This window comes from Scyliorhinus canicula, chromosome 12, assembly GCF_902713615.1.
Source record: "Scyliorhinus canicula chromosome 12, sScyCan1.1, whole genome shotgun sequence".
Classification (NCBI taxonomy): domain Eukaryota; kingdom Metazoa; phylum Chordata; class Chondrichthyes; order Carcharhiniformes; family Scyliorhinidae; genus Scyliorhinus; species Scyliorhinus canicula.
The window spans coordinates 121,925,486-121,950,686 of NC_052157.1; the positions used below are offsets into that span (position 1 = coordinate 121,925,486).

At 44.5% G+C, this 25,201-nt stretch overlaps 1 protein-coding gene across 2 annotated transcripts in view; it reads right to left on the minus strand.

The window, feature by feature from the left end:
- The window catches only part of LOC119974760 (E3 ubiquitin-protein ligase RNF43), a 204,750-nt gene extending 180,804 nt beyond the window's left edge, over window positions 1-23,946 (minus strand). For both annotated transcript variants that reach the window (XM_038813966.1, XM_038813965.1), the window contains exon 1: window positions 23,404-23,946. In XM_038813966.1, the coding sequence (XP_038669894.1) occupies window positions 23,404-23,643 (240 nt within the window). In that variant the 5' untranslated portion in view covers window positions 23,644-23,946. The remainder of the gene's footprint in view (window positions 1-23,403) is intronic.
- Window positions 23,947-25,201: the final 1,255 nt, after the last annotated feature.

The window sequence follows — 25,201 nt, forward strand, 5'->3', positions numbered from 1 at the left end:
CATCTACAATTTAATTTTCGATCATGCCTTTAATATACAACATTGTGTCTTCATCATCATCATGTCAAAACCATAGAATTCCTCACTGACTGGAGCTGTGAAAGCACCTTTAAGGTAGGGCCTTCAGTGGCTCACTATCAGCCTTTCCAGGGCTCAAGTCGGCAATAAATACCCCTTGGCAGTATCATCCATATTCTAAAAATGTCAAATAATCTTTTTTTAATTCAAGGAGCTGAGCCAGAGTTACGCCATGTATGTTGGGCAAGGAAACGAAGGCAGAGTAGCAGCATGTGATTTGGGCATTTGTGCTTTAGACAATCCACTATAATAGAAGCAGACATGAAATGCCTGAAAGAGTTTACGGCAGTCTCAAGTCGAGAGATTCTCAAAGTGATGTTGGAAATTGGCTAAGCACTGGAATTATGATAGGTGTTAATTGAGCCAGGAGAAGTATTTTCCAACCTCTACACTTCCAACAACTGGAGTGACAAAATAGACACCTTAATAAATCCAAAATAGATTGAAACTAACTTTCTGGAATGAAGGAACAACGCCATAAACCGACACTAAATCAAATCATGGAGCTGGATTTTCTAGGTGAGTAACTTTTCTGCTTTTGCAGCAGAAATATAGACCTCCACAACCACACAAATTAGCCTTGCATTGAATGTACATGGACAGCATGCACGTGAACTGGTGAGTGGTGTTCCAATGCTTTAAGTAATGAAAACGAGATTGCAGAGTGTAAAACTGCAGCTGATTCATATTCACTCCAATCCTTGCAAGTTTAGGATTTTCAACGGGTCACTGACAAATCGCAAACCTCAATACTATCTAAATAGGTAGCTAAAACAGTAAGTCAATGGCATTTACTCTCTCAACCACCTCTTAGCATTGATGCTGCCAATTTTGAGCATTGCACCATATCCACAGAGTAAACAGCAACTATGTTTGATTTGGCATGCAAGAAATTATCTACAGTCAGATACTTCAGACGTGATTGGGGGGGGGGGGGGGGGGGAGAGGAGGAGGAGGAGGAGGAAGGAGAGGAGAAAGAAAGATTGGAAAGATAAAAGATTCTGTCACGCTTTTTGGAGGTGGGCTACAGAATTCTTTCAAGTTGAGCAGCTCAGAATTCTGTCATGGCTGACATTCCCATGGTGTTGGGAATTGGGAGCCGGCTGCACAGGATTCTTTTGTACTTTCTGGATATAGGATATCCCCTGGTGGTGTTGCATGGTCTGAGCCCTGAGCCAATTCTCTTCACTCCACATTACAGGGGAAAGAGATGAGAAAGCGGGTGTTTAAAGGACTAGGCCTCTTCCCCTCTCCAAGTTATTGACAACATCACATTTCTGACCAGTCTAGAGGCAGCTCATTGCCTGTAATCCCAGTATTTAACCTCCTTACTCCTCCTCTCCCCAACATTTAATCATGGCCAAATGTCGGGGTCCCGTCTGTCCGGAAACCCTTTTAAAGCGCCCCTCTCTCTTCTCCTCCACCCGTGCTTGTTGGGAGAGGTTGTATGTTTTAAAAGTTGCTGCTTGTTCTTGTTGAAGCGTCAGTTAAGAGGATTGAAGAAGTTGGTGCTACTGCTGGCCCTTTCTCTCTATCTCTCACACTCCCCCTCTCTCCTGTTTTGGACGAGGGAAAGGAACTGCCACCAAAACAGGGTCCCTCATTGGTTGCCAGGCCTGAGTAAGAGCTGGGAGAAACCAAAGAGACACAGACTGTAAGAACTGGGAGAAACATGCACTGTTTAACTAACCTTCTCTCATTTATAAAAGCATCTCTCTGTAAATGTGTGTGCATGCACAGCTAACCTGCATCTGCTCCTCACCACCCCCCCCCCCCCCCCCCCAAAAAGCCGGTGACAGATACAATACACACAGCTTATGGGGAGGTGAAGATTTGAGGCCAAAACAGGTGATCGTACATACGAGGGCTTTCGCGCAGGTAAACAAAATCGCAAAAGAAGTTGTGAACTGTGGGACTTTACTGTAGCTCAGCATGCGTTCCCTGTTGCTTGCTATACCATCAGCTCTAAATGACACTGCAAAGTTAATAAGTAACCACAGATCCCAGGAACAATCAAAACCCACAGCACTACCCCAATATTGACAGAACTAGGCCACAGAGTTCTCTACCAAAAACAAGGGAGTATAATCTGGATCTGTGAAAGATAGACAAGTAACCAAATCAGTGGAGGTACAGTGTACCCACCAGGCACACTCCTGGGATTGGAGGCACATTGTAGCCCTCTCCTGCCTTCTGCCCCCTCGGCTTTCTTAGCTGAAAACATGGTTTGAATTTTGAACATTAAGGGCTGATTGGCTCGTTTATGCATTGCTTTTAACAACTGAAAAGTGAAGGATGGGTCATGGGGGAAGAGGCAGAGTGTAGAATTGGACACCATGGCATTAAAAGGATTAGATGGATTCAAATTAAACCATGTCAATGACTGTCACTGCACAGAATTCAGTTTCTGTAGAAATTAAAGGCAATTGTGTAAATATTGGAATGAGACAACACTGATCAAATTATTTGTATAAAAATAACTGCACCAGGTCACCTAATGGTTAAAAATACAATTAATTAAATTGAACATTCAAGTCACATTGAACAATGCTGGCAGAATAAACTCAATTACTTCAATCCCAATCACTGGATTTCTGACACATTTGGTTGCAAACCCCTTCTCAAATACCACTGCACCGCAATACAAGCTAAATTTTTGTCTCTTCAGGTCTTGAACATGTCATTGCCACCTGTCCATCTATCCAAACACCCCATTCAAAACCCTCCACGAAGCGCTGGTGTACCCTTACCAATATCAGCACGGCAGCACATGGGGTAGCACTGTTGCTTCACAGCTCCAGGGTCCCAGGTTCGATTCCTGGCTTGGGTCACTGTCTGTGTGGAGTCTGCACATTCTCCCCGTGTCTGCGTGGGTTTCCTCCAGGTGCTCCGGTTTCCTTCCACAAGTCCAGAAAGACGTGCTGTTAGGTAATTTGATCATTCTGAATTCTCCCTCTGTACCCGAGCAGGCGCCGGAATGTGACGACTAGGGGCTTTTCACACTAACTTCATTGCAGTGTTAATGCAAGCCTACTAGTGACAATAAAGATTATTATTATGATATCACAACATCTTCTGAGTTTGGAGGGCCTTTATCCCTCCAGTTTCCTCTCAGCGACTATGCAACATTTGGACAGCTGATCGTATCATCCTTCTCCAATGCTGTTCCTGTTTACCAACTCCATGTTTCATGCTTCAACCTATCCGAAAGTAGACAATGGCTTCTCTTCCCAGCCCTGTACTGCCATCGCTGGAATTCCCCAAGGGCTCAACCTCATTTCAATTCTTCTGTCACTATGACTCCCATATATGCTTCGTTATCTTCAGAATCAATTATTCCAACTGCCTGCCTTCTGGCTTCACAAATTTAAACTTCTCCAAAGGACAGGTAATGGTAACATGTCCCACACACCAAACAACTCGATCCTTGCTAGCCTAAATGATGTTAAATTTAATTCTTGTGGGGAAGGGCAAGTTCGTCTACCCCACCTTAAACCTGACCACGACTTTGCGCCACCCTACCCCTGCCATGTCCTGCAGCTTCACATTCCCTCTGATCTTTAGTGCATCCTTCCACCTCTGAGGGGCCATCTGATCCATTCTCGATAACTCTCTCACTAAATCTCTCTACCTCTCCATTGCTCACTTTCTTCAGCTAAGTTTTCACTCTCTCCCCACACTTAATGGTTCCCACTTAGTTATTTCCTTTGTGATGCAACTCTGGCCCATTTTTTTAATAAACTGTGAAAATTGCTGCAGAAATGAAAATTGGTGCTGCTGGATTCAGGTGGGAACCCAACTCCTTTCCGTACAAGCATTTCATTCCTTTCCCCAGAGTACCAGCTACCTGTCGAATAAGCACTGGGCTGGGGCTGGTTTAGCTCACTGGGCTAAATCGCTGGCTTTTAAAGCAGACCAAGCAGGCCAGCAGCACGGTTCGATTCCCGTACCAGCCTCCCCGGACAGGCGCCGGAATGTGGCGACCAGGGGCGTTTCACAGTAACTTCATTGAAGCCTACTCGTGACAATAAGCGATTTTCATTTTCACTGTACAATGACATCCCAATTTCTCCTTAAGAAGGTACAAACCACCAAATGCTGATCTGAGACTGCCTTACTGCCAGGATTGACTGCGTGCACTAAATGAAAGAAATCAACTCCTGTTAAAAGATTTTGAGACAATAGAAAGGAAGTATATGTATTTGGCAGGAAAGTAGGATTCGAGGAAATAGCTCCAGTTGGAAACCAGCAGAACAGACTTGATAGGTGGAATTCCTTTCTTCTGCAGTATATTTTCGGTAATAAGGGAGCCAAGCTTAGCAACATAAATGCAGTCATTATTTACTGAGACAAATTGCAAATGTGCCAATCATCTGGACAATATACATATTTAATTGGCCACGGCACACTTCCAAATGTTTCATTTAGCACCCTTACAACTTTACAACTAGAGAATGAGGAAGATGCTCAATCCATCTGAACTGACAACATCCAAGTAGATCAGATTTCCCAGACATTGGGAACAGCCAATTCAGTACATGACTGGACGATGCAGTCTATTTATTTCGAGTCCAGTGATTGAATTTTTCAATGGGGAGTGCATCTAAATGGACTACTTTTTAAAAAAAAATTTTTTTTGTTTCTTCCGATTTAGGGGCAATTTAGCGTGGCCAAACCACCTACCCTGCACATCTTTGGGTTTGGGGGGGGGGGGGGAGGCCCACGCAGACGCGGGGAGAATGTTCAAACTGCACACTGACAGTGCCTCAGGGGCCGGGATTGAACCCAGGTCCTTGGCGCCCTGAGGCAGCAGTGCTAACCACTGTGCCACCGTGCCACCCGATAAGTGGACTAATTTTAACCTTATTACAAATAATGTGCTTGGCGAGCAGGTGGTGGGGTGGTGAGAATTCTGATGTGTCAAAGTCCACATCTCAGAAAATCGCACTGATGGTGAGCCAGGGAAGATCTAGTTACTGCAGGCGTACGTCCTTAAGCACAAGAGGGAGAGAAGAATAAATGTTAATAAAGTATGGATCTGAACAGAGTAAAAAAAAAACAGAAATAATAAGATTCAGACAAAAGTAAATCGAGACTTGGCCTGCTCTTTGAATTGATGTTCCAAGCCAGTAAGCTTGAAGTCAAGTGCAATTCACAGAAAAACTGGCAGCAAATTAATTAAAACAAGGCAGGAATACTCCAGCCTCACAGTGCCTACTGCTTTCCACTTTGAAACCAAGCATTGCCCACTTCTAAACCAAAACATCACCACAATGTACACTCTCCACTTGCGACAGCTCCAAGGCAGACAGCAGCACATTCGATATCTGCTATTACTTGTGTGGGTAACAGGACAGAAATTGTGGAGAATCACATTTCCCAAAAGTTAACAACCCACCAATACACAAATCAACGAGCTTTAAATAAAAGCTGCATCCAAATTTGAAAAAGATTTTATTTGGATCATCTGGATGTGAATTAAGCTGGTATTTTAAGTGTAAACAGGTTTTTCAGTGATGGCAGGAAATCAAGACTGGGGATTTCAGGAACAGGAAGAGATAATCCAAACACACTCATTATTAGCCAGTTACACAGTGTTTGTGAGCAACTAGAAACAGCTCTCCACCCCAGCCACAACTCAAACCATGCTAAAGGGGAAAATGCATCACCAGAACCTAACAGCACTGCGACCCTCACAGTGAACTATCATCACGAAAAGTGGTGGTCAGAGTCAAGGAGAACAAGCTTAAAAAAAACTCCTCACTTGCTTTCTTGAGGTGGTTACATTTTGAGGAATGAGGGGGTGCTCAAAAGGCTGGGGGGGGGGGGGGGGCAGTGTCACGGAGAGAGATAGGGTTTATCCTCGCATGTATTTGTAGCAAAAGAAAACTTTACAGTCGAAATACACGTCAGAGGGACAGCACGGTGGCGCAGTGGTTAGCACTGCTGCCCCACAGCGCCAAGGTCCCAGGTTCGATCCCGGTCACTGTCAATGTGGAGTTTGCACATTCTCCCTGTGTTTGCGTGGGTTTCGCTCCCACAACCCAAAGATGTGCAGGGAAGGTGGATTGGCCACGCTAAATTGCCCCTTAATGGGAAAAAATGAATTGGGTACTCCAAATCTATTTTAAAATATACACGTCAGAGCATGAAAGCCAGGTACAAAATAAGGAAAAAGCTGAAATATTAATGACATTGAAAAGCACAAACCACAACCCTAAATACCAGCCAGCGACAGCAGTCAAAACAAATCTGAGAAAGCAAAAATCAAATCAGAACTTCAGTTACTCAGACCGCACATGACATCAAGAAAGTAGTGTCCAATGATGCTGAAAGGAGCCGAAGACAGTTACATGTGAAAATCTAGCAATACTCAAGTGTCACTACGCTGATAAGGACATTTTACACAAATCAGACTTCATCCCAGGGCAGCACCCCATCTTCAAAAGGACACTGCTTCATTGAGGGGGTTCATAAAGACTGACAAGAATGTTTTGGACTCGGTGATGCAGGGAGACTCATGGGAGCGGTTTTTATTGTCATTTCTGAAATGGCTGCAAGAAAACCTTGAGGAATAATGTGCTGCGTGGATCCACAATGGTGAAGATTCTGCATGATCAACGGGAAAGACAGGCTCGGTGGATTGAATGGCACTGCATCACTTTGCAATTCATTCTTTTGGACATTTTGCATACATCAGAAGTACGGTGAACCGCTTGATCTGCATCGAACACCTGCTTTGAAAAATGATTTGCCAAAAATCCAAATCTTGTTTTGATGTTCAATCCTAAACTATCGCACCACAAAGTTTGCTGAAAGCAAGAGTCTCATGGAAGTTATCCAGCCATGCTCTACAACATAGCTAATGTACTAGCCGCAGCATTGGTCGAATGATGTCTGATGTGACTGCAAGGTTGCCCCCCCCCCCCCCCCCCCCCCCCTGCTTAAACAATGTAGATTTCAAACCATCAGTGAGATCGGTTTTACTATTGGCACTCTGAAAGACAAAACTTATCATTGAAAATGTCCCAACACACTTGCAAGTTGAAAGGAAAATGAAAACCAAGCCAATAAGAAGATTGGGGGACATGACATGGTGTGCCAAACAAGTGCGTTTTAAGCAAGGTCTTAAAGTGAGTAGGTAGGTAGGTAGAAAGGAAGAGGGGTCAGTGTGGGATCTGCGTGGCCGAAAGCATAGCTACCAATGGAGGGGAGAAAGGGGTAATGCACATAGAACATAGAACTGAGGCCAATGTTACAGAAACAAGGGCAGCACAGGGGGCACAGTGGTTAGCATTGCTGCCTCACGGCGCCGGGGTCCCAGGTTCGATCCCGGCTCTGGTCACTGTCCATGTGGAGTTTACACAGTCTCTCCGTGTTTGCGTGGGTTTCACCCCCGCAACCCAAAAGATGTGCAGGGTAGGTGGATTGGCCACGCTAAATTGCCCCTTAATTGTAAAAAATGAATTGGGTACTCTAAATTTATTTTTTTAAATGTTACAGGAACAGAGAGTAGGAAATAGGGCAGGAATAGGAGGGCTGGAGGAACAGAGACAGGGTAGGGAGAGGGGAAAGAATTGAGGTAGCATTGTGGATAGCACAATTGCTTAACAGCTCCAGGGTCCCAGGTTCGATTCCGGCTTGGGTCACTGTCTGTGCGGAGTCTGCACATCCTCCCCGTGTGTACGTGGGTTTCCTCCGGGTGCTCCGGTTTCCTCCCACAGTCCAAAGATGTGCAGGTTAGGTGGATTGGCCATGATAAATTGCCCTTAGTGTTTGGTGGGGTTACTGGGTTATGGGGATAGGGTGGAGGTGTTAACCTTGGGTAGGGTACTCTTTCCAGGAGCCGGTGCAGACTCGAGGGGCCGAATGGCCTCCTTCTGCACTGTAAATTCTATGAAAAAAAATATATCGTTCCTGTTTATGTCTATGAAATAGAAGGATGAACATTTTAACTTTGAGACATGAATGCAAAAATGAGACTATTCTCTGAATGTCTATAAATTAGGAGAGGGGAATGTGCAATGAGACCTGGGTGTCCTCGTACACAAGTCACTAAAGGTAAACATGCAGGTACAGCAGGTGATAAAGAAGGCAAATGGTATATTGGCTTTCATAGCGAGAGGATTTGAGTACAGGAGCAGGGATGTCTTGCTGCAATTATACAGGGCCTTGTGTGCAGGTTTTTGTCTCCTTATCTGAGGAAGGATGTTTTTGCTCTAGAGGAAGTGCAGCAAAGATTGATTCCTGGGATGGCGGCACTGATGTAGGAGGAGAGATTAAATTGGTTAGGATTGTATTCGCTGGAGTTCAGAAGAATAATGGGGATCTCATAGAAACCTGTAAAATTCTAACAGGACTAGACAGGGTAGATGCAGGAAGGATGTTCCCGATGGAGGGTGTGTTCAGAACTAGGGGTCACAGTCTGAGGATAAGGAGTAGACCAAGAAGCAGTTAGATATAGCACTTAGGATGAAGGGGATCAAAGGATATGGGGGGGAAAGCGGGATCAGGCTACTGAGTTGGATGATCAGTCATGATAATAACGAATGGTGGAGCGGGCTCGAAGGGCCAAATGGCCTCCTCTCTCTCCTATTTTCTATGTTTCCATGAGCTGACCAGGAATAAGTGCAAATCTAGAGGGTGAGTGAGATGGGAAAGTTATGGAATAAGAACAGCAAAGTTTTGGTTGAGCTAATGCTATGATAAATGTGAGGCCATCCAAGAAGATGACAAACGGCACAAGTGAGAGTTTCAGCATGAAGTGGTGGCTGGGAAGGGCAACACAATCAGTAGCGACAGTACAGAGCTTGTGGCAGGGACAAAAGACAATGGCTTCTCTCTTCCCGATGCTTAACCACAGCAAGAGACTGCTCATCCAGGACAGGCAGTCTCATAGCAGTGGGGGTGAGGAAGACAAAAGAGGTGCGGCAAATCAGTCACATTCACATGGGACCTGACCCCTGTCATGTTAAGCACACTGAGATAACACGGGCTGCAACTGGATGCAGCTTTAACCAAAAGATACTCCAGACCTTGAAGTTAGTTCAATCTGATTTACTGAACCTGTCACACAGTTAGCACAGTTCTCTGTGAATTCGACTCTCTGCTAACCTAAGTGTGATTACTCTGTCCGACTGAACCAGACTAGCTTTTAGCCACGTGCTGGATGTGTTAAGTGATATATACACCCTGACTCACTCTGTAGATGCCCCCAGTGGAAAGAGGTGGAGTGTGAGTGCCTCGTGCCTTTTATAGTGGGAAACCACCCCCAAGTGTTCTGCCTGCTGATTGGTTATGTCCTGTTCTCTGTGTTCATTAGCTGCCTGTCTGTATCTCATTATGTGCATGTCTGCATATCATGACAATCCCATGGTTTCAGATGATATGGCAAAGAAACTGCATCTAGTTATGAAATAATTCAAGATGATTGCAATCGCACTATACAGAACTTTGGAACTGATACAAGCAGTAGTGGTCAAGTTTACTCTCCTTTTGATTGTAAAGGGGTTTTGGGGAGCCACTTGTTTATTGCAACGGACATGGGCATCTTCATTAGTTCCTTTCCCCTTTAAACAAGAAACTGAAGAAGGTTCTCTGGTAAGAAATATCAAACCCGCCCTTCTAGCTATGGTACCTGACCCTTTCTGGTACTGGGAGCAGTCAGCTTGAAGTTCTGGATGTCCAAGAAACACAGTGCCCAGTCTATAATGCACAGACATTCTGGAGAACTTTGTCTAACATGTAAACATATTCCAGAGGGAGTACTTCCTCCGCTCCTGCACAATCAGTTTCCTACTGACCTTGGGTGAGTTTTTAGTGGTTGTTTTTTTGGTGGTGGTGGTGGGGGGGGGGGGTTTACTTATTTATGTTGAGATGAGCTGGATAGTTTGTTACTGTATCATGTAAAATCTCTCAAAGATTGTTTTGAAGTGAAACATTTTGAGAAAAAGATTATACATAAGCACATCAAAGGATACCAGCATCATACAGCACTAAACATTTCCACACTAAGAACATGAAGTAAAACTTTCACGAGGAGACTCTCTCGCTCCCCAACCACCTCCCCCCCACTGTTCCCCCAACCTCCCACCAATCCCCAGACTAATTCCGCCACCTCATCCCAATGACTAATATCTAAAGAACATCCATTCTCCAGTACATTCGCTTTTCCTCTGAATATGGAAGTGGTCTGCAATACTTAATAACACACAACCATTTGAGTATTATCTGCATACATAACATTTCCTTTCCCACAGGATGTGCAACAAGGTTAGGGATCCTGCACTTTCAGAATGCCAAAAAAAGCTGCGCTCCGATTGATCTGCCTCAACCACACAGTTTTGCAATAATCTCCTCAGAATCCCATCATTCTGGGACACGCCTATAATAAAAGCCACCTCCCCAACGTCATTCGATCATAATAACAGGACAAGATGGAGGCCATTCTTGTGGTATGTCATGATAAGATTTTAAGTCGGCACTCACCCAAAATAGGAACAGCAGCAGAGGATGCAGAACAGATAACCTAACACAAGAAACCTGGAACAGAACAACTTTCTCATAACCAGTATTTGTAATGTCACCAATGTCATTAGTACATTTTGAATGTTGAGTGTTGGACAATAAATCATCATTCAAGTGTGCCAGTGGGCAGAATCTAAACTTAACATTGAAAAGGACAATACCGTGGGGCTTTTATCTGCGGCCCTTCCCTTTTCTCTGGGCACCAGTCCAGCTTGGCTCACCTCTATTTGACCTGGCTCCTCTTCCTTGCTTCTTATTTTTCACTCTGTACCTTTTCCTCGGGGTTAGTGGAGCTTGCTATGTGACTGCTATACAGGTAAAGACCACTGGTCAGCCTAGATTATTGTTTCAAACCACCCATCATGTTCCTCAGCATGACTTTGAACTCGTAGCCCTGTATTCCATTCCCTGACAGGAATTTTCTCTTTGAACTCTCCTGGTTTTCCATTCTGTCGCTTACTGGGAATCTGCTCCACACTCGTGCCACCCTTTTTTACTGAAAGCAAAAAGTCGCCTTCATTTCTTTCAACAGCTGCAATTTTAAAACGCATCCTCAAAACTTTCACCTCATACAGATTCTCTGCACCCATGAAAATATTGAAAGATCTTCATCGAATTCCTCCCCCTCCACAGATATCAAACTCTATTAAAAGGTAAATAATCTTTTCTCATAACTCAAACCTCTACACATTCTGGAATCAGCCTTTCTCTAAATTTCTTCCTTTAATTGTGCAGAAACCTGTAAAACAGGGACAACATAGAACACAACACTCCAGATGAAACTCCAGCAAGTGCAAAATGCTCGTTTGCTATTCTTTGTGACTGTATGATCTAAAATCCTTAACAATTCTTGCTGGTGTGTTCAATAGCCAGCCAGCATTTTCAGTGATTCTGTCTCGATTGATTGGCCCGTGAGGCTGCTAATCACCTAGCTTGTACTTGAGAACACCCACTGCGCACAAAAGGAAAAGGTAGGTCATCAATTGAGTAAATGAAGGCATTCGGGATTCAGAAGGCTGTGTTCAAAATCCAGAATCCATCGCTCAATATCAGCAAACATGCTACCCTCGTCAAGTCTTCCAGGCCTGTCTGCACCTGCATTAAGGCTACAAACCAGCAACAGTTGTAAACGAACAGACTCCCTTTCACAAAATTCAGCTTGTCTTCATGAATCAAACAGGATAAGGTCCCTTTGAGGCAAGTAGCAGCATTTAACTATCTTGTAGTTGCAGCTGATAACAGAACTTATCCTATCATTTCACTTAGAAGTGGATCTTTGCTCATTTTAAAGAGCTCTCTGATTTACGCCGATCTTAATGTCTCAGGAAGTTCATTCAACTCAAGTGCCTGGTTAAACATTTCCATCAGTAGTGAAGTGATTCCGCATTTTTTTTAAATCAAAGTGGAACTTGTGAAAGTATTTACTCCCAGTGGCTTGAAGATAGGCAGGTTGTGGAAACGTGTCTTGGACTAATTATTGATTAAATCTTTTCCTGAATGTCTGTTTTGGTGGAATTGTCTGCTCATTATTGGTGTTTTGAGAGAAAAAAACATAGCTTAGAAGACTTTCATCCTACCCGCAGGCCCCAGATCTGGCGGATGACATTTTAGTTATTGGTTACATCAGATGAAACTGATAAAATATGAAAAACTGTCGGAGAAAATAAACCCAAACTTGAAGTCTTGCCTGTATTAGATAAATAATTGTCTGACAGATTTTATTTGGTTATTCTGCTGTCCTCGTGTGTATTTAGAAATAGTTGCCCATGGGGCCTTAGCTCTGCAGCACCTCATCCTGGGGGCATTCTTCAGGTTAATCAACCTTAGGGAGCAGAATCAGATCTTGTCTCAACATCCACAGACAAAGAATTCCCAGCAGCTGTTACTAGATAGCGATCTTAGTTTGGGAGTCAGGGGACAAGAGATAATTTGGTATAAACTCTCTCCCACCACGCTCTGTCCCTGGGTGCTGAGGCATCCTGCTGCCCTCACCAACACTGCTCTCCTAGTTGAAACCAGCTGGCGCAGCAGTAATAATTGAACCTGGGATCTAATGCAAGTGGTTTGATTAAACACTGCTTTCACATCATTGAATCATAGAATCCCTGCAGTGCAGAAGGAGGCTATTCAACCCATTGAGTCTGCACCGACCCTTTGAAAGAGCGCCCTACCTAGGTCCAATCACCCGTCCACACTGCCCTGTCCCCATAATCTAACCTGTACATCCCTGGACACTAAGGGGCAATTTATCATGGCCAATCCACCTAACCTGCACATCTTTGGACTGTGGGAGGAAACCGGAGCACCCGGAGGAAACCCACGTAGACACGGGAAGAACATACAAACTCCACACAAACTTCCACCCAAGGTCGGAATTGAATACGCAGCAGTGTGCCACTGCCAAGATTATGCGCTACGGGTAAGTTCAACTTCAATCTGTATTTGCCAGTTCACAGCACTAGTCTCAACCACACGATAACCACTGGACAATTTTAATCCATGGTGCTGTTTTTGAAATCTCGCTTGCGAATGTGCACTTGCATTGCTGAATAGAACAAGGCAAAGGAGGATCAAACATTAAGTTTTAATATTGGGGGAAAAATGTATTTTTTTACACTACTGAGATAGAACAGCAGGATGAGAATCATGACCTCAGAACTTGTCCTGGTTCACTCAGCGAGAATGCGCACTGTCCAGTCTAACACTGAGCACACAGACTAAGGGCCTCTCACCTTTCACAAGTGCCGAGTTAGCAGATCTCAACAGTGGCATTAATCTGGTTTCAGTGTCCTTGGACTTGGAAACTCAAAACTTCAGCCAGGACTCCTGTCCCTGGTCAACATCCAATGACCTCTCCTGACCCCTATGTGGATGCCAGGTAAAGACAGGATCAGAAATAGATGCGATGCCCCAGCCTGGTTGAATAGCTTGTTATGGTTTTCCACTTTACGCCATTTTTACTTTGCTGACATCTAATATTTGGTTACACACAAAGAATAGCACTTGGGTGCATGGGAAACCAAAACATGTAAGTCTATGCTTTCAAAAAGGGATGGGGTGGGGGAATCAATGAGTTCTGCTCCATTTTGAGGTGCTCCTATAGTATTATGATCTGCTCACCTGGAGCTAAGGTGACTCAGTCAGGATCAAACAGCCTCCACAAGCAGATAGAGTGACCAACACACAGCTAAAACTGAACACGAAACACGCAGGTGGGCTCCCTTAGTTTCTCTTTTTAGTCGCTTTTAATGAGTTTCTAGCTGTTGTCCAAACCAGGCTCCATACTGTATACAAGGCTCCAAAGATGTGGATCAGAGATAAAGAGTTCTTTATCTTCATCTTTATTAGAGTCAGTGTGACTTTAGGACTGGTTATCAGGTGATCTGAGAGAAAACTGCTTTGAAGTGCTCAGATAAACAAATCTCTCATGTTTGCTTTTGGCTTGTTTTAGCTGTACTTAGGGCTGGGCTTCAATTCTCTACTCAATAAACACCTCCTCAGTCAGAACCCAGCCTTTCATCTACTTAATGTATTCATTTCGTCAGCCATGAAGATTAAAAAGAATTAAAAATACAACAGATCCCTATCAGTTTCATAGCTCTCACTCTGCCCAATGCATTCCTCTGAAGTAACAGATTTCTAGTGTTCAGAGAGAAATGTTCTTTTTACAAACAGCCTGGGTTAACCCATCGCACCGGAATTGAATTACAGATATTCATCCAGGAGGGTTTTGATCCTGATCTGTTTGAACAGCCATTGAAAGTAAAGCCCGACTACGACCCATTGACTAAGTAAAAATGCAGCAAACTGGAGCACCAACTCCTTGTGTTTTAGCAACACCGCCAGAGATACATTCAGCATCAACTAACACAAAGGCAAATGCTGTCGTCGTAGCTGAGAGAAAGAGGTCGCCAGCAATCAAAGTGGTAATGTCATCAACGGGGATTTCTCCGTAACCAAGTCTGGGTGGGGAGGAGCAACAAAAGCATTGCTTATAGATTGAGATCAAACACTGCATAAAAAGCATTCGCTAATCCAATGGTAGCAGGACTTTGGAAACTTGTAATAAACAGGATAGTACACTGAATACTGATGGCACTGCTACAAAGAGAAATTTACCGTACCAGTAAATACAATTTTGTGGAGGCATTTAAAAATCGTAAATCAAGAAGCATTTCACTCTTAAACGATTCTCTCTGCCGGACCAGCTGTGATCACTGTTTATTCATAAACTTGGTCCACAAGAGAGATAAAGATAGGCATTTAAAGAAAGATGAGTCTATGGGAACACCGTTATTCAGGTCCTCCTTTCTTTCCCTCCCTCCCTCGCTCACAGGCCATTTGATATTAGTATGAATCGCATGGACACCAGACCCCAAAAACTAAAGTGCCATCACCTCTCCTTAACAGTACCATCTTTATCAAACTCCAACAGGCCAGATATGACCCTCAATCATTTTTTACTTTACCACAAGACAACCTTCACCAACCTTCCACTCAGCCAATGTTCAACCTTCATCAACATCCCACTGACTTAACAACTTCCTATTTATTGGCAAGTCATAACCCTTGTCAAACTCCCACTGAGCCAATTCCAAATCCCCAAAACACAACCCAAACGAAACCCATCTGGGTATATAAGCTGCATCAACCTCCACCCAGCCACATATATAACCCGCATCAACCCCCATGCAGCCGGATACACACGCTATACCAACCTCCAACCAGCTGAAACACAAGCCGCACCAACCTCTATCCAGCCGGATATACAAGTCGCATCAATCTCCACCCAGCCGGATATACAAATCGCATCACTATCCAGCCAGCCGGATATACAAATCGCATCACTATCCAGCCAGCCAGAGATACAAGCCGCACCAACCTCCCACCAGCCAAACGTACAAGTCGCACCAACCTCCATCCAGCCAGATATACAAGCAACACCAACCTCTCCACCCAGCCGGATACACAAGTCACACCAACCTCTCCACCCAGCCGGATACACAAGTCACACCAACCTCTCCACCCAGCTAGATACACAAATCACACCAACCTCTCCACCCAGCCAGATATACAAGTCACACCAACCTCCACCCAGCCAGATAGACAAGTCACACCAACCTCCACCAAGTCAGATATACAAGCCCCGCCAACCTCCCAACAGCCAGATGTACAGGTTGCACCAACCTGCACCCAGTCAGATATCCAAGCAACACCAACCTCTCCACCCAGCCAGATATACAAGCCGCACCAACCTCCCAACAGCCAAACGTACAAGTCGCACCAACCTTCACCCAGCCAGATATACAAGTCACACCAATCTCCACCAAGTCAGATATACAAGCCACGCCAACCTCCCAACAGCCAGATGTACAGGTTGCACCAACCTGCACCCAGCCAAATATCCAAGCAACACCAACCTCTCCACCCAGCCGGATACACAAGTCACACCAACCTCTCCACACAGCCAGAAATACAAGCCACACCACCCTCCCAGCAGTCAGATATACAAGCTGCACCAACCTTCACCCAGCCGGATATACAAACAGCATCAACCTCCCAGCAGCCGGGTCTACAATTGCATCAACATTGCATCAACCTTACCAAGTTTCTACTGGCCTAATACATAATCCCTTCCAACCCATCCTCTCAAACGGCACGCACCAACCCTTTGACCTGCTGATGCAACTCACTGCCACTGATCTCATCGCCTAATAATATTAACTACCTGTTTCATATTACTTGCTACCTCCACCAAATGTACCTTCACTGCCTTTCCTCATCCTGGAGAAAATCACCACGAAAGCAACTGAAGAAATTTACCAGCAGCATTTAATAAATGTATCTATATAATTAGGGTTTAAAAATACCATAACATGGGCATTTGCAGTTCATTGAAAGTGCCTTTATAATACACACCAAGACAGATTATTAATCCAGCTCATCGTGAGGGAAGATTGAGGAGGGCAAGGAACTTTTGCACCTTTTTTTGGGATCATTTTGTCAGTAAATTTGATTTTTAAGCTTTTACCGTGCATGCTATTTGCATCAACAATCACTGAAAACGTTGACATAGTAATGCCATCATTAATATACCAGAGACAGGAAGAAATTAAGGAAAATAAGTGTCAGGCTGCTGGCAGAGAGGACCATGCCCATGTGGAGTGCATGTTGTGCTGGTACAATACCCAAACACATGAATGTCCACATTCCAGCACAAAAATTTTAAAAGAACTGCAGTTATAAATCTAGATGACCTTTTTTCCCTCGTTTCCCCCGAGATATAAGCCAACACAATGAGTACAGGAGTTGTGGCTCCTGCTTTACTGATTTTGATGCAAAGGAAGAGGTTGAAAGAATCCTGCACTCGGGACAGTAAGCCAAAAATCAACATTCCCCTAGGCAATTCAAGATTTCATACTGCAACTGTACAGCGCATTCTGTGGAGGTAGCAACAGTACAACAGGAGAGAAGATCTACCATCATGCGCAGGCTTGTGCAAGAATCTAACATCAATTTATCACACTGCTTCAACAAGTTACAATTTTAGTAGCTTCATCTGTATGCATGGTGCCAAGCATTCAATCCTCGTCATCTGAACAGTACAAGCCCTTGGGCATTAATTGGTCCACACTGCCTACTTCAGCAATATTTCACATGTGCAGCTTTCCAGTGTGTGAAACAAATCCAGGACAAGTACAACTAATTTATCAGAGTGAAGAACTCTAACCACTTTAGGGATTTAGCATCCACATCAGGCACACCCAGATAAAGTTCAGAACAATCAGATCCAATGTGAAAGTACCCTAACAAGATAATATCCCTGCTTCCCCGACAATCTCTATTTCCCACTCCAGCTATCCTTCAACCTCTCAGCGAGCTGGGCAATCAAGTGCTGAATTGGGGTCAGTTTTGCACTGCAGCAACTAGATTGAAACTGCTTGAACTCGGTGAATAAAAGACTTCACGTTGAGCAGATTTCCATCAGTTCAGGCTGGATTTGAACTCAAGTGCCAGTGTCCGACCCAAGGATAAGATACAAGTCAAACTCAGGTTATACGTGGGAGAACTAAGCACAGCAGCAGTCAGTCTAAAAGTGATGGCAGAAAACAGTCTTTTAGGTTTTTAAGAACCTTAATGTGTTTTAGGAGCCTCCTCAGGATATCTCAAGGTGCTGTCACGTCCAACAAATTACTTGTGAAGTAGGCAAGTGGTCTCGTAAATGGGAAATGAATTGAAATGACCAGTTAATACATTTGGTAATGATAGCCAAGGGAAGAAAGTTGGGAGATCAATCAAAATTATTTCCTCATATTTAAATGGTGCCATGTGGTACATTCCACTCACAATGTGGTGTTTTCATTGAACTACAGTACACCTCCAATAATACGTTTTTTAAATAAATTTAGAATACCCAATTCATTTTTTTCCAATTAAGGGATAATTTAGCGTGGCCAATCTTTGGGTTGTGGGGGTGAAACCCATGCAAACACGGGGAGAATGTGCAAACTCAACACGGACAGTGACCCAGAGCCGGATCAAACCTGGGACCTCGGCGTCATGAGGCAGCAGTGCTAACCACTGCGCCGCCATGCTGCCAGCAATAATATGGTATTGACAGCTTGTCTAGGAAGTGTACAGATGCCCTGGAGTGAAGAACTTGCAATCACTCCGCGTGCTACAAACTGAGCCAAGTTGACATTGGCAACCGCTGTCTCAGTAGATCAGAGTAACTACACAACCTTCAAACTTTGACATGTTCAAGCAGCTCCATGATATGATACAATACTGTTAACTTAGCCATATCTTTCACCAAACATACGTTGCTTTTCATCTTTCACAATCCCCAGCACCCCCGAATAGCCCTTGTGGATATGAAGGTTGAAAATGTAAATCTGCTGTTCCAAGAAAGGAGAGAGTAAAAAGGGGCAACAGGCAGCCTGAGATCAGGGCAGCAGGGAAAATGCTGGATCCTATTAGTGGGGACATGGTAACAAAGCATTCTGAAAATGAGGATATAATTGGGCAAAATCAACACTGATTCATAAAAAGAGACTTATGTTTGACAAATCAGTTAAGCTTTTATGACGTAAGCAATAAGACAGAGAAAGAGAAACTAATGGACGTAGTGTTTTAGAATTTTCAAAAGGCTTTCGATAATATGTCTTGCACAAGGTTATTACCGCAAATTAGGATACATGGGATTGGAGGTAGTGAATCTGCATTGATTAACAGACAGAAAATTTAAAGTAGGAATAAGCAGGTCATTTGAGGGCTTTAGCAAGTGCAGTACTGCAAGAATCAATTCTGGACCTTGGCATCTTACAATTTACATCAATGACTTAGATCAGGGGTGGGCAAACTACGGCCCGCGGGCCGCATGCGGCCCGCCAAAGGTCTTTATGCGGCCCACCAAGTCATTAAAAAAAAAAAAAAAAAAAAAAATTTTTTAAATATTTTTTAAGGTTAATGGGGGGGGGGGGATGTTGGGTTACTTACTGGTATAGGGTGGATACGTTGACTTGAGTAGGGTGATCATTGCTCGGCACAACGTCGAGGGCCGAAGGGCCTGTTCTGTGCTGTACTGTTCTATGTTCTATATGAGGCGCCCAGAATCATAACCGGGTGAAGTAATTATTTTACTTAATATACTATGCGGCCCTTTGTGAATTGTGAATTTCTGAATGTGGCCCTTGCACGGAAAAGTTTGCCCACCCCTGACTTAGATGAAGAAATCAAGTGTAACAGATCTAGGTTTGCTGATGATACAAAGCTAAATGGTAAAGTAAGCTGTGAGATGGATGCAAAGTTGCTGCAAAAGGATCTAGGCAGGTTAGGCGAGTGGGCAAGGATGTGACAGATGCAGGGAAATGTGCAGTTATCCACTTCGGCATAAAAGAAAAGCAGAGATTTATTTAATGATGAGAGATTGGGAAATGGCGATATTCAGAGGGTCTTGAATGTCCTTGTATGTGAATTACAGAAGGTTAACAAGTAGGAACAAGAAGCAATTAGGGAAAATAAATTATATTTTACCTTTATTACAAAGAGATTGGAGCAAAAGAGTATCGTCGTTTTACTGTAATCATGTTGAGCCTTAAGCCCTGTTTATAGTTTTGGTCTTCTAAACTCAGGGAAGATATACTTGCACTCGAGGGAGTGCAACATAGGTTTACTAACCTAATTTCTGGAATGATTAGAAAGTTCTATTGGCAGCGACTGTGTGGACTGGGTCTATATTCCCAAGAGATTAGAAAGAAAAGGCATCTCATTGAAAGATATGACATTCAGGAGGATGGGTGGCACGGTGGCACAATGGTTAGCACTGCTGCCTCACGGCACTGAGGACCCAGGTTAGATCCCAGCCTTGGGTCACTATTCGTGTGGGGTTTGCACATTCTCCCCGTGTCTGCATGGATCTCACCCCCAAAACCCAAAAAGATGTGCAGAGTAGGTGAATGAAAATCACTTATTGTCACGAGTAGGCTTCAATGAAGTTACTGTGAAAAGCCCCTAGTCGCCACATTCCGGCGCCTGTTCAGAATTGGCCACGATAAATCACCCCTTAATTGGAAAAATAAATAATTGGACATTCTAAATTTATTTAAAAATAAATAAAATTCGGGAATATACTGGGAGGATATTCAGCCAAGCTAAGGAGTTGAGAAGTCACAGTATCAGAATAAGGAGTTGACCATTTACAACCTACATGCAAACTTTTGGAATTCTCCATACCAGAAAGCTGTGGAAAAGCTCAGTTGTTGAGTAAATGCAAGTAATGGATGGATAGGTCTTTGACAAGAAGGTAATCAAGGGATACGGGAATGGTGCAGAAACTGCAGGTAGAAACTCAACCATGATGTTACTGAATGGTAGAGTCGGCTCAAGAGGATTAATAGCCTACACTCGCTCTTTTTTACATTCTGGTCATAGAATCCCTACCGTGCAGAAGGAGGCCGTAACAGCCCATTGAGTCTGCCCTGACCCTCCAAAAGAGCTCACTGTCCTACTCACCTATCGCTGTAGCCTAACCAGCACATCCCTGGACACTAAGGGGCAATTTAGCATGGCCAATCCACCTAACCCTTTGGACGGTGGGAGGAAATTGGAGCACCCGGAGGAAACGCACTCAGACACAAGGAAAACGTGCAAACTCCACACAGTCACCCAAGACCGGAATCAAACCCAGGTCCCTGGCATAATGAGGCAGCAGTGCTAAACCCTGATGCCACCGTGGTCTCCACTGTACATCTAGCTGAAATCTTGTGTTTGATGCACTGACACATTCCTAGTTAGTAACAATCGAAGTTTGTGGAGTATAACAATTTGCTTGATATCTCTACTGCAGGTGGTGGAGCCCATCTCAAAGCGCCCTATCCACAGACTGTCAATTTACTTCTTACAACACACACCATGATGCTAAACACACAATGCACCAGTGTTTAATAGTATGACTTTACAGCACAGTAAGCAAATTAACTTAGCTCCTCACTTTCCAACCAAAACAGGTGTGTTCTGACGAACAATTACTCTTCCATAATTTCTAACTCAAAACTTTGTATATAACTAAACGATCTGAAGCTATTCAATTATAATAACCAACATCTTGTTGGTTTATGCAAGATTCGTCATGGTAACTCAACTGCACAAAGTATTCAGACTTATTTCTTGTTCTGTGCTGAGTAAGATGATCCCAATTGGGGTAGTGATGGCGTAATAGACCAAAGGTTGGGGGGATAAAATCAAGCAGGGTTCCTGCTGTCGATTGTTATCTAGTGACTCCTACTGGATAGTGCACTAGTTCTAAGTAAAAGATAGCGTGTGCTTATGTTATTCTTCACGCTCACTAGGGTGAGAAGGCTATTTACCTATTGCGAGTCACTGTTCACATATTATGAACTCTCCGGAGTGGCTGCCATCACCTGCACTCTCAACACCAGGAAAAGATAGAATAAAAAAGAACCTGATAAAGTTAGATCATATTAATCAAGTTTAGTTAGAACAGGATTACCAACAGCATCACCAATCAAACATGCTGGACTCAAAAAGCAACATTTATCTTCAAGCACATCTTCGAAATAATCATCCGGCGAACAAAATAATTCCATGGAACAAATGTGCAGAATTTAGTATCAGAGAAACTGTAGGGACCCTGTTTAAAGTTGTTTCACTTCATTCCATACAGCAATTTCAATGTTCAACAAGATCAGGCATAGTTGGTCCAAGTTAGATCAAAGGTTTAGAAAATGACACAATGCTAGCTCACCACACTTGGCCGTTACGTAAACTTACAGAATACGACAAGTTTACAAACCATTTACTTCATCAACAGTAGACACATTTCCCAAGAAATTGATTGATAAATCATCCTTTCGAGTCTTAGATCCTCAGCCAGAGAAAACATTCTCCCAGTATGTACCTACATTTTATATGCTTCAATGAGATCATTCTTTTTTTTCCCAAACTCCAGGATTATAGATTCAGATGACTCAATCTCTCCCAAATTAGCCATCACCTCATTCCAGAAATCATCTTAGATTTTTTTTGTTGCTTCCCCCTCTTCTTCATGAGGTTCAGAGACCAAAACTCTACACAGTACTCAAACCCAGGGGGTACTGTTCTCAATTCTATACAGTGATTATATTTTTTAAAAGACAAATTTCACCCCTCTGCCCCTAAAGGCACTGAATTCTTTTTGGGTAGTTTCATCATGCCAGCAATCTCCAGTCCCAGGCATGATTCGGGCAAGAGGAAGCTGTGTGTTGACAAGCTACTGACCCACATAACACCAGTCAAGCAGAATCTTGTCCTCATCATTGGTCACAGATACATTTTTCAACAGGGGTCAAAGAATATTGACTCCAACCGACTTTCCTTCTCTTCTGCCAGTGACTTCAAGCATCATGCTGGCTGAAATTAGCTAACTAGAATGTCATTCTAGCGGAGATCAAACTTGGTATTTTCTTCGTCTGCGAGGCTGAGTGGGCAGAAATAGAGCCCTGCAGATCTTCACTTCTTATATTGTTTCAGATTTCAGTATTTGTTAAAGGGTACTCCAGATGTAGGCAATGAAAATCTCCCCGAATTGTTTTAAACTGAAAGTCGTAAATCAGTTACACCAGGTAGATTTACCTATCAGCCAATGGTAATGCAAGATTCTCCAGACTTCTTGGTCAGTACAACCCAAGCAAAGAATACCACTCTGCACATGGTAGTTTCCACCCCCTCCCCCATCGGAGTATTTAATAAACTTATTAAACTGTTTTCTACTGATCAGTACATGTTGGTTAGAAAATGATAACTTTCCCTTGTCTGTCTTACAATATTGCAATTGTCCAAATGTGCAAGCTCTGCAGTAATACCAAGCATTTAGAGTGTTATCTTAAAACCAGCAGCTCCCTGGTTGCAGTCTGACGGGTTTTTGATGACCAGCACATTGACTATAAAAAGCTTGACATTAAAAGTGTACATCAACACAATCTCAAAAGATTTACTATTCCGAGGTACTTCTCCGAAGGACTTCAATTCCCCTTTTAACACATCATATGGTTTTTGTAAGTGGAAACACTCGGTAGATATTTCTCAAACATCAGAGGTCTCAGCAGAGATATATAGCATTTGCTCAGCACTGATTTATTTCATCTCAGGTACTGTCTTTGCACATCGTGAGTGGCATCTGACTTTTATTATTTTCTCATGAGATCGTCCTGTTTCAGCCTTCATTCACTCTACTGAAGAACTAGCTTCCCTTAACTGCACCACTTTCCCAGTTTCCACCAAGTGCTGTCTCCCGCTTACCTGCAGCAGTTTGCCCTCAGCTGCCACTCTCATGCCCGCTCCGGCGAAGTGCCCGTGAAGGCGGAGGGTGCTGTTGTTGGCCACCACACCGTTCTGACTGGGCCGATACTGAACCACCTCGATCTCCGCCACTGTCTCCGCCGCCGCGGCTGTCGACTCGAGCTCGGGTCTCGCCGCCGCCGCCGCCAGCGCCGCGCTCCACAGCCATTGCAGAGCCAGCAGCAGCGCTGCGCTCCTCATGATGCGGGCTGGGCTGGGGGGCCCGCCGCGGGCATGCTGCACCCCGACCTGGGGGTGGTGGGGTGGGGTGGGGACCGCACTCTCACCGACACCGGCTCACCTGGCAGCAGGGGCCGCGCAGGCTGCCTGCCCGCTCACCCGCCCCGATCCGCCGGCCGCAACCGGGCTCCCCCCGCTGGGCCGAGCCGGCTCACGCAATAAAGCTTCAATCGCGCGAAACCGTCTCCCACCAACGGGGCTCAACACTGATCATCCACCGGGACTGACTGCCTCTCCCTCCCCCTCGGTCCGACGGTGCAGAGGGGCGGGGCGGCGGCCATGATTGACAGATAGAGGGGCGGGCGGCAGGGTGATTGGCTGGCCGAGGGGCGGGGCGGCGGCCATGATTGACAGCTCGATGGGGCGGGACATGGTGATTGACAGCCTCGGGGGCGGGGGCAGAGTGATTGATAGCTCGAGGGGCCGAGCGGGATGACACGATTGCTCACCGAAGGGTCGGGGCGAAGACGATTGACTGCCCGAGGGGCGGGGCCACGGCCGATTTTCGGAGCCCAAGCAAGTGGCGGTGATGGACGGGTACGTGGGCGGAGCGAAGACAAATGATTGGCACCCCGGTGGGCGGGGGGTAGAGGGGGGCGCTCACGCCTTCGGAGCAGCGGATTGGCAGGCCCGGAGGGTGTGCGATGATGGACAGGTGAGTGGGCGGAGCCACCAGGATGCTCCCGGAGTGCGGTGTCCAGTGCCAATTCCAGGCGCTCAACACTGCTGCTTCCCGCCTTGAGTAAAACTGGTTAGAACAACCTAGTGGCTATTCCACAGGAGGTAGTTGGACTAACTGCCTGGCAGAAATCGAACACTTCTAATCTTTAGAATTTTCACTACTGACAAATCTACATTCGTACATTCTGATTAGGTTAAATTCCAGAAAAAAATCCTCATCCTGAAATGATCTGTATACATTTCCACGATTTCAATATGAAGGAGCAAAAAACTGTCTTACAATCCACCAACAGGCCCTGTGCTGGTGATTCTGGGAAAACAATGAACACATTTGCCTTTATATCATTCCTTTTATGTCCTCGGGCCATTTCAAAGTGTTTCAAAGCCAATCATTTACTTTTGAAGTAGAGTCGCTGCCGTTTTGTATCAACAAGCCAACATGTTCACAGCTAGGTCCGCAAAGATAAATGATTAGTTAATTGTGTTGTTTAGACACGGCTCTTTGGACATCACCTTCTACCACCTAGAAGGTGAGGGTAGCGGACACAGAACACCAAAAGCCCCCTCTGTGTCACACACCATCCTAACTTGGAAATGTGTCACCAATCCTTAACATTCACTGGGTCAAAACACTGGAACTCCCTAATGGCAGAAGGGGTGCACCCACACCACAGGAATACAGCAGTTCAAGAAGTTCAGCAGCTCGCCATAATTTTCTCTAACGCAACTAGGGATGGGCAATAATGTAGCACTTGCCAGTGATGCCATTGCCCAATGAATGATTAAATGTGACTGTTGACTGGCCACCTGATGATGCCTGCCAACTGAAGATTTAGAT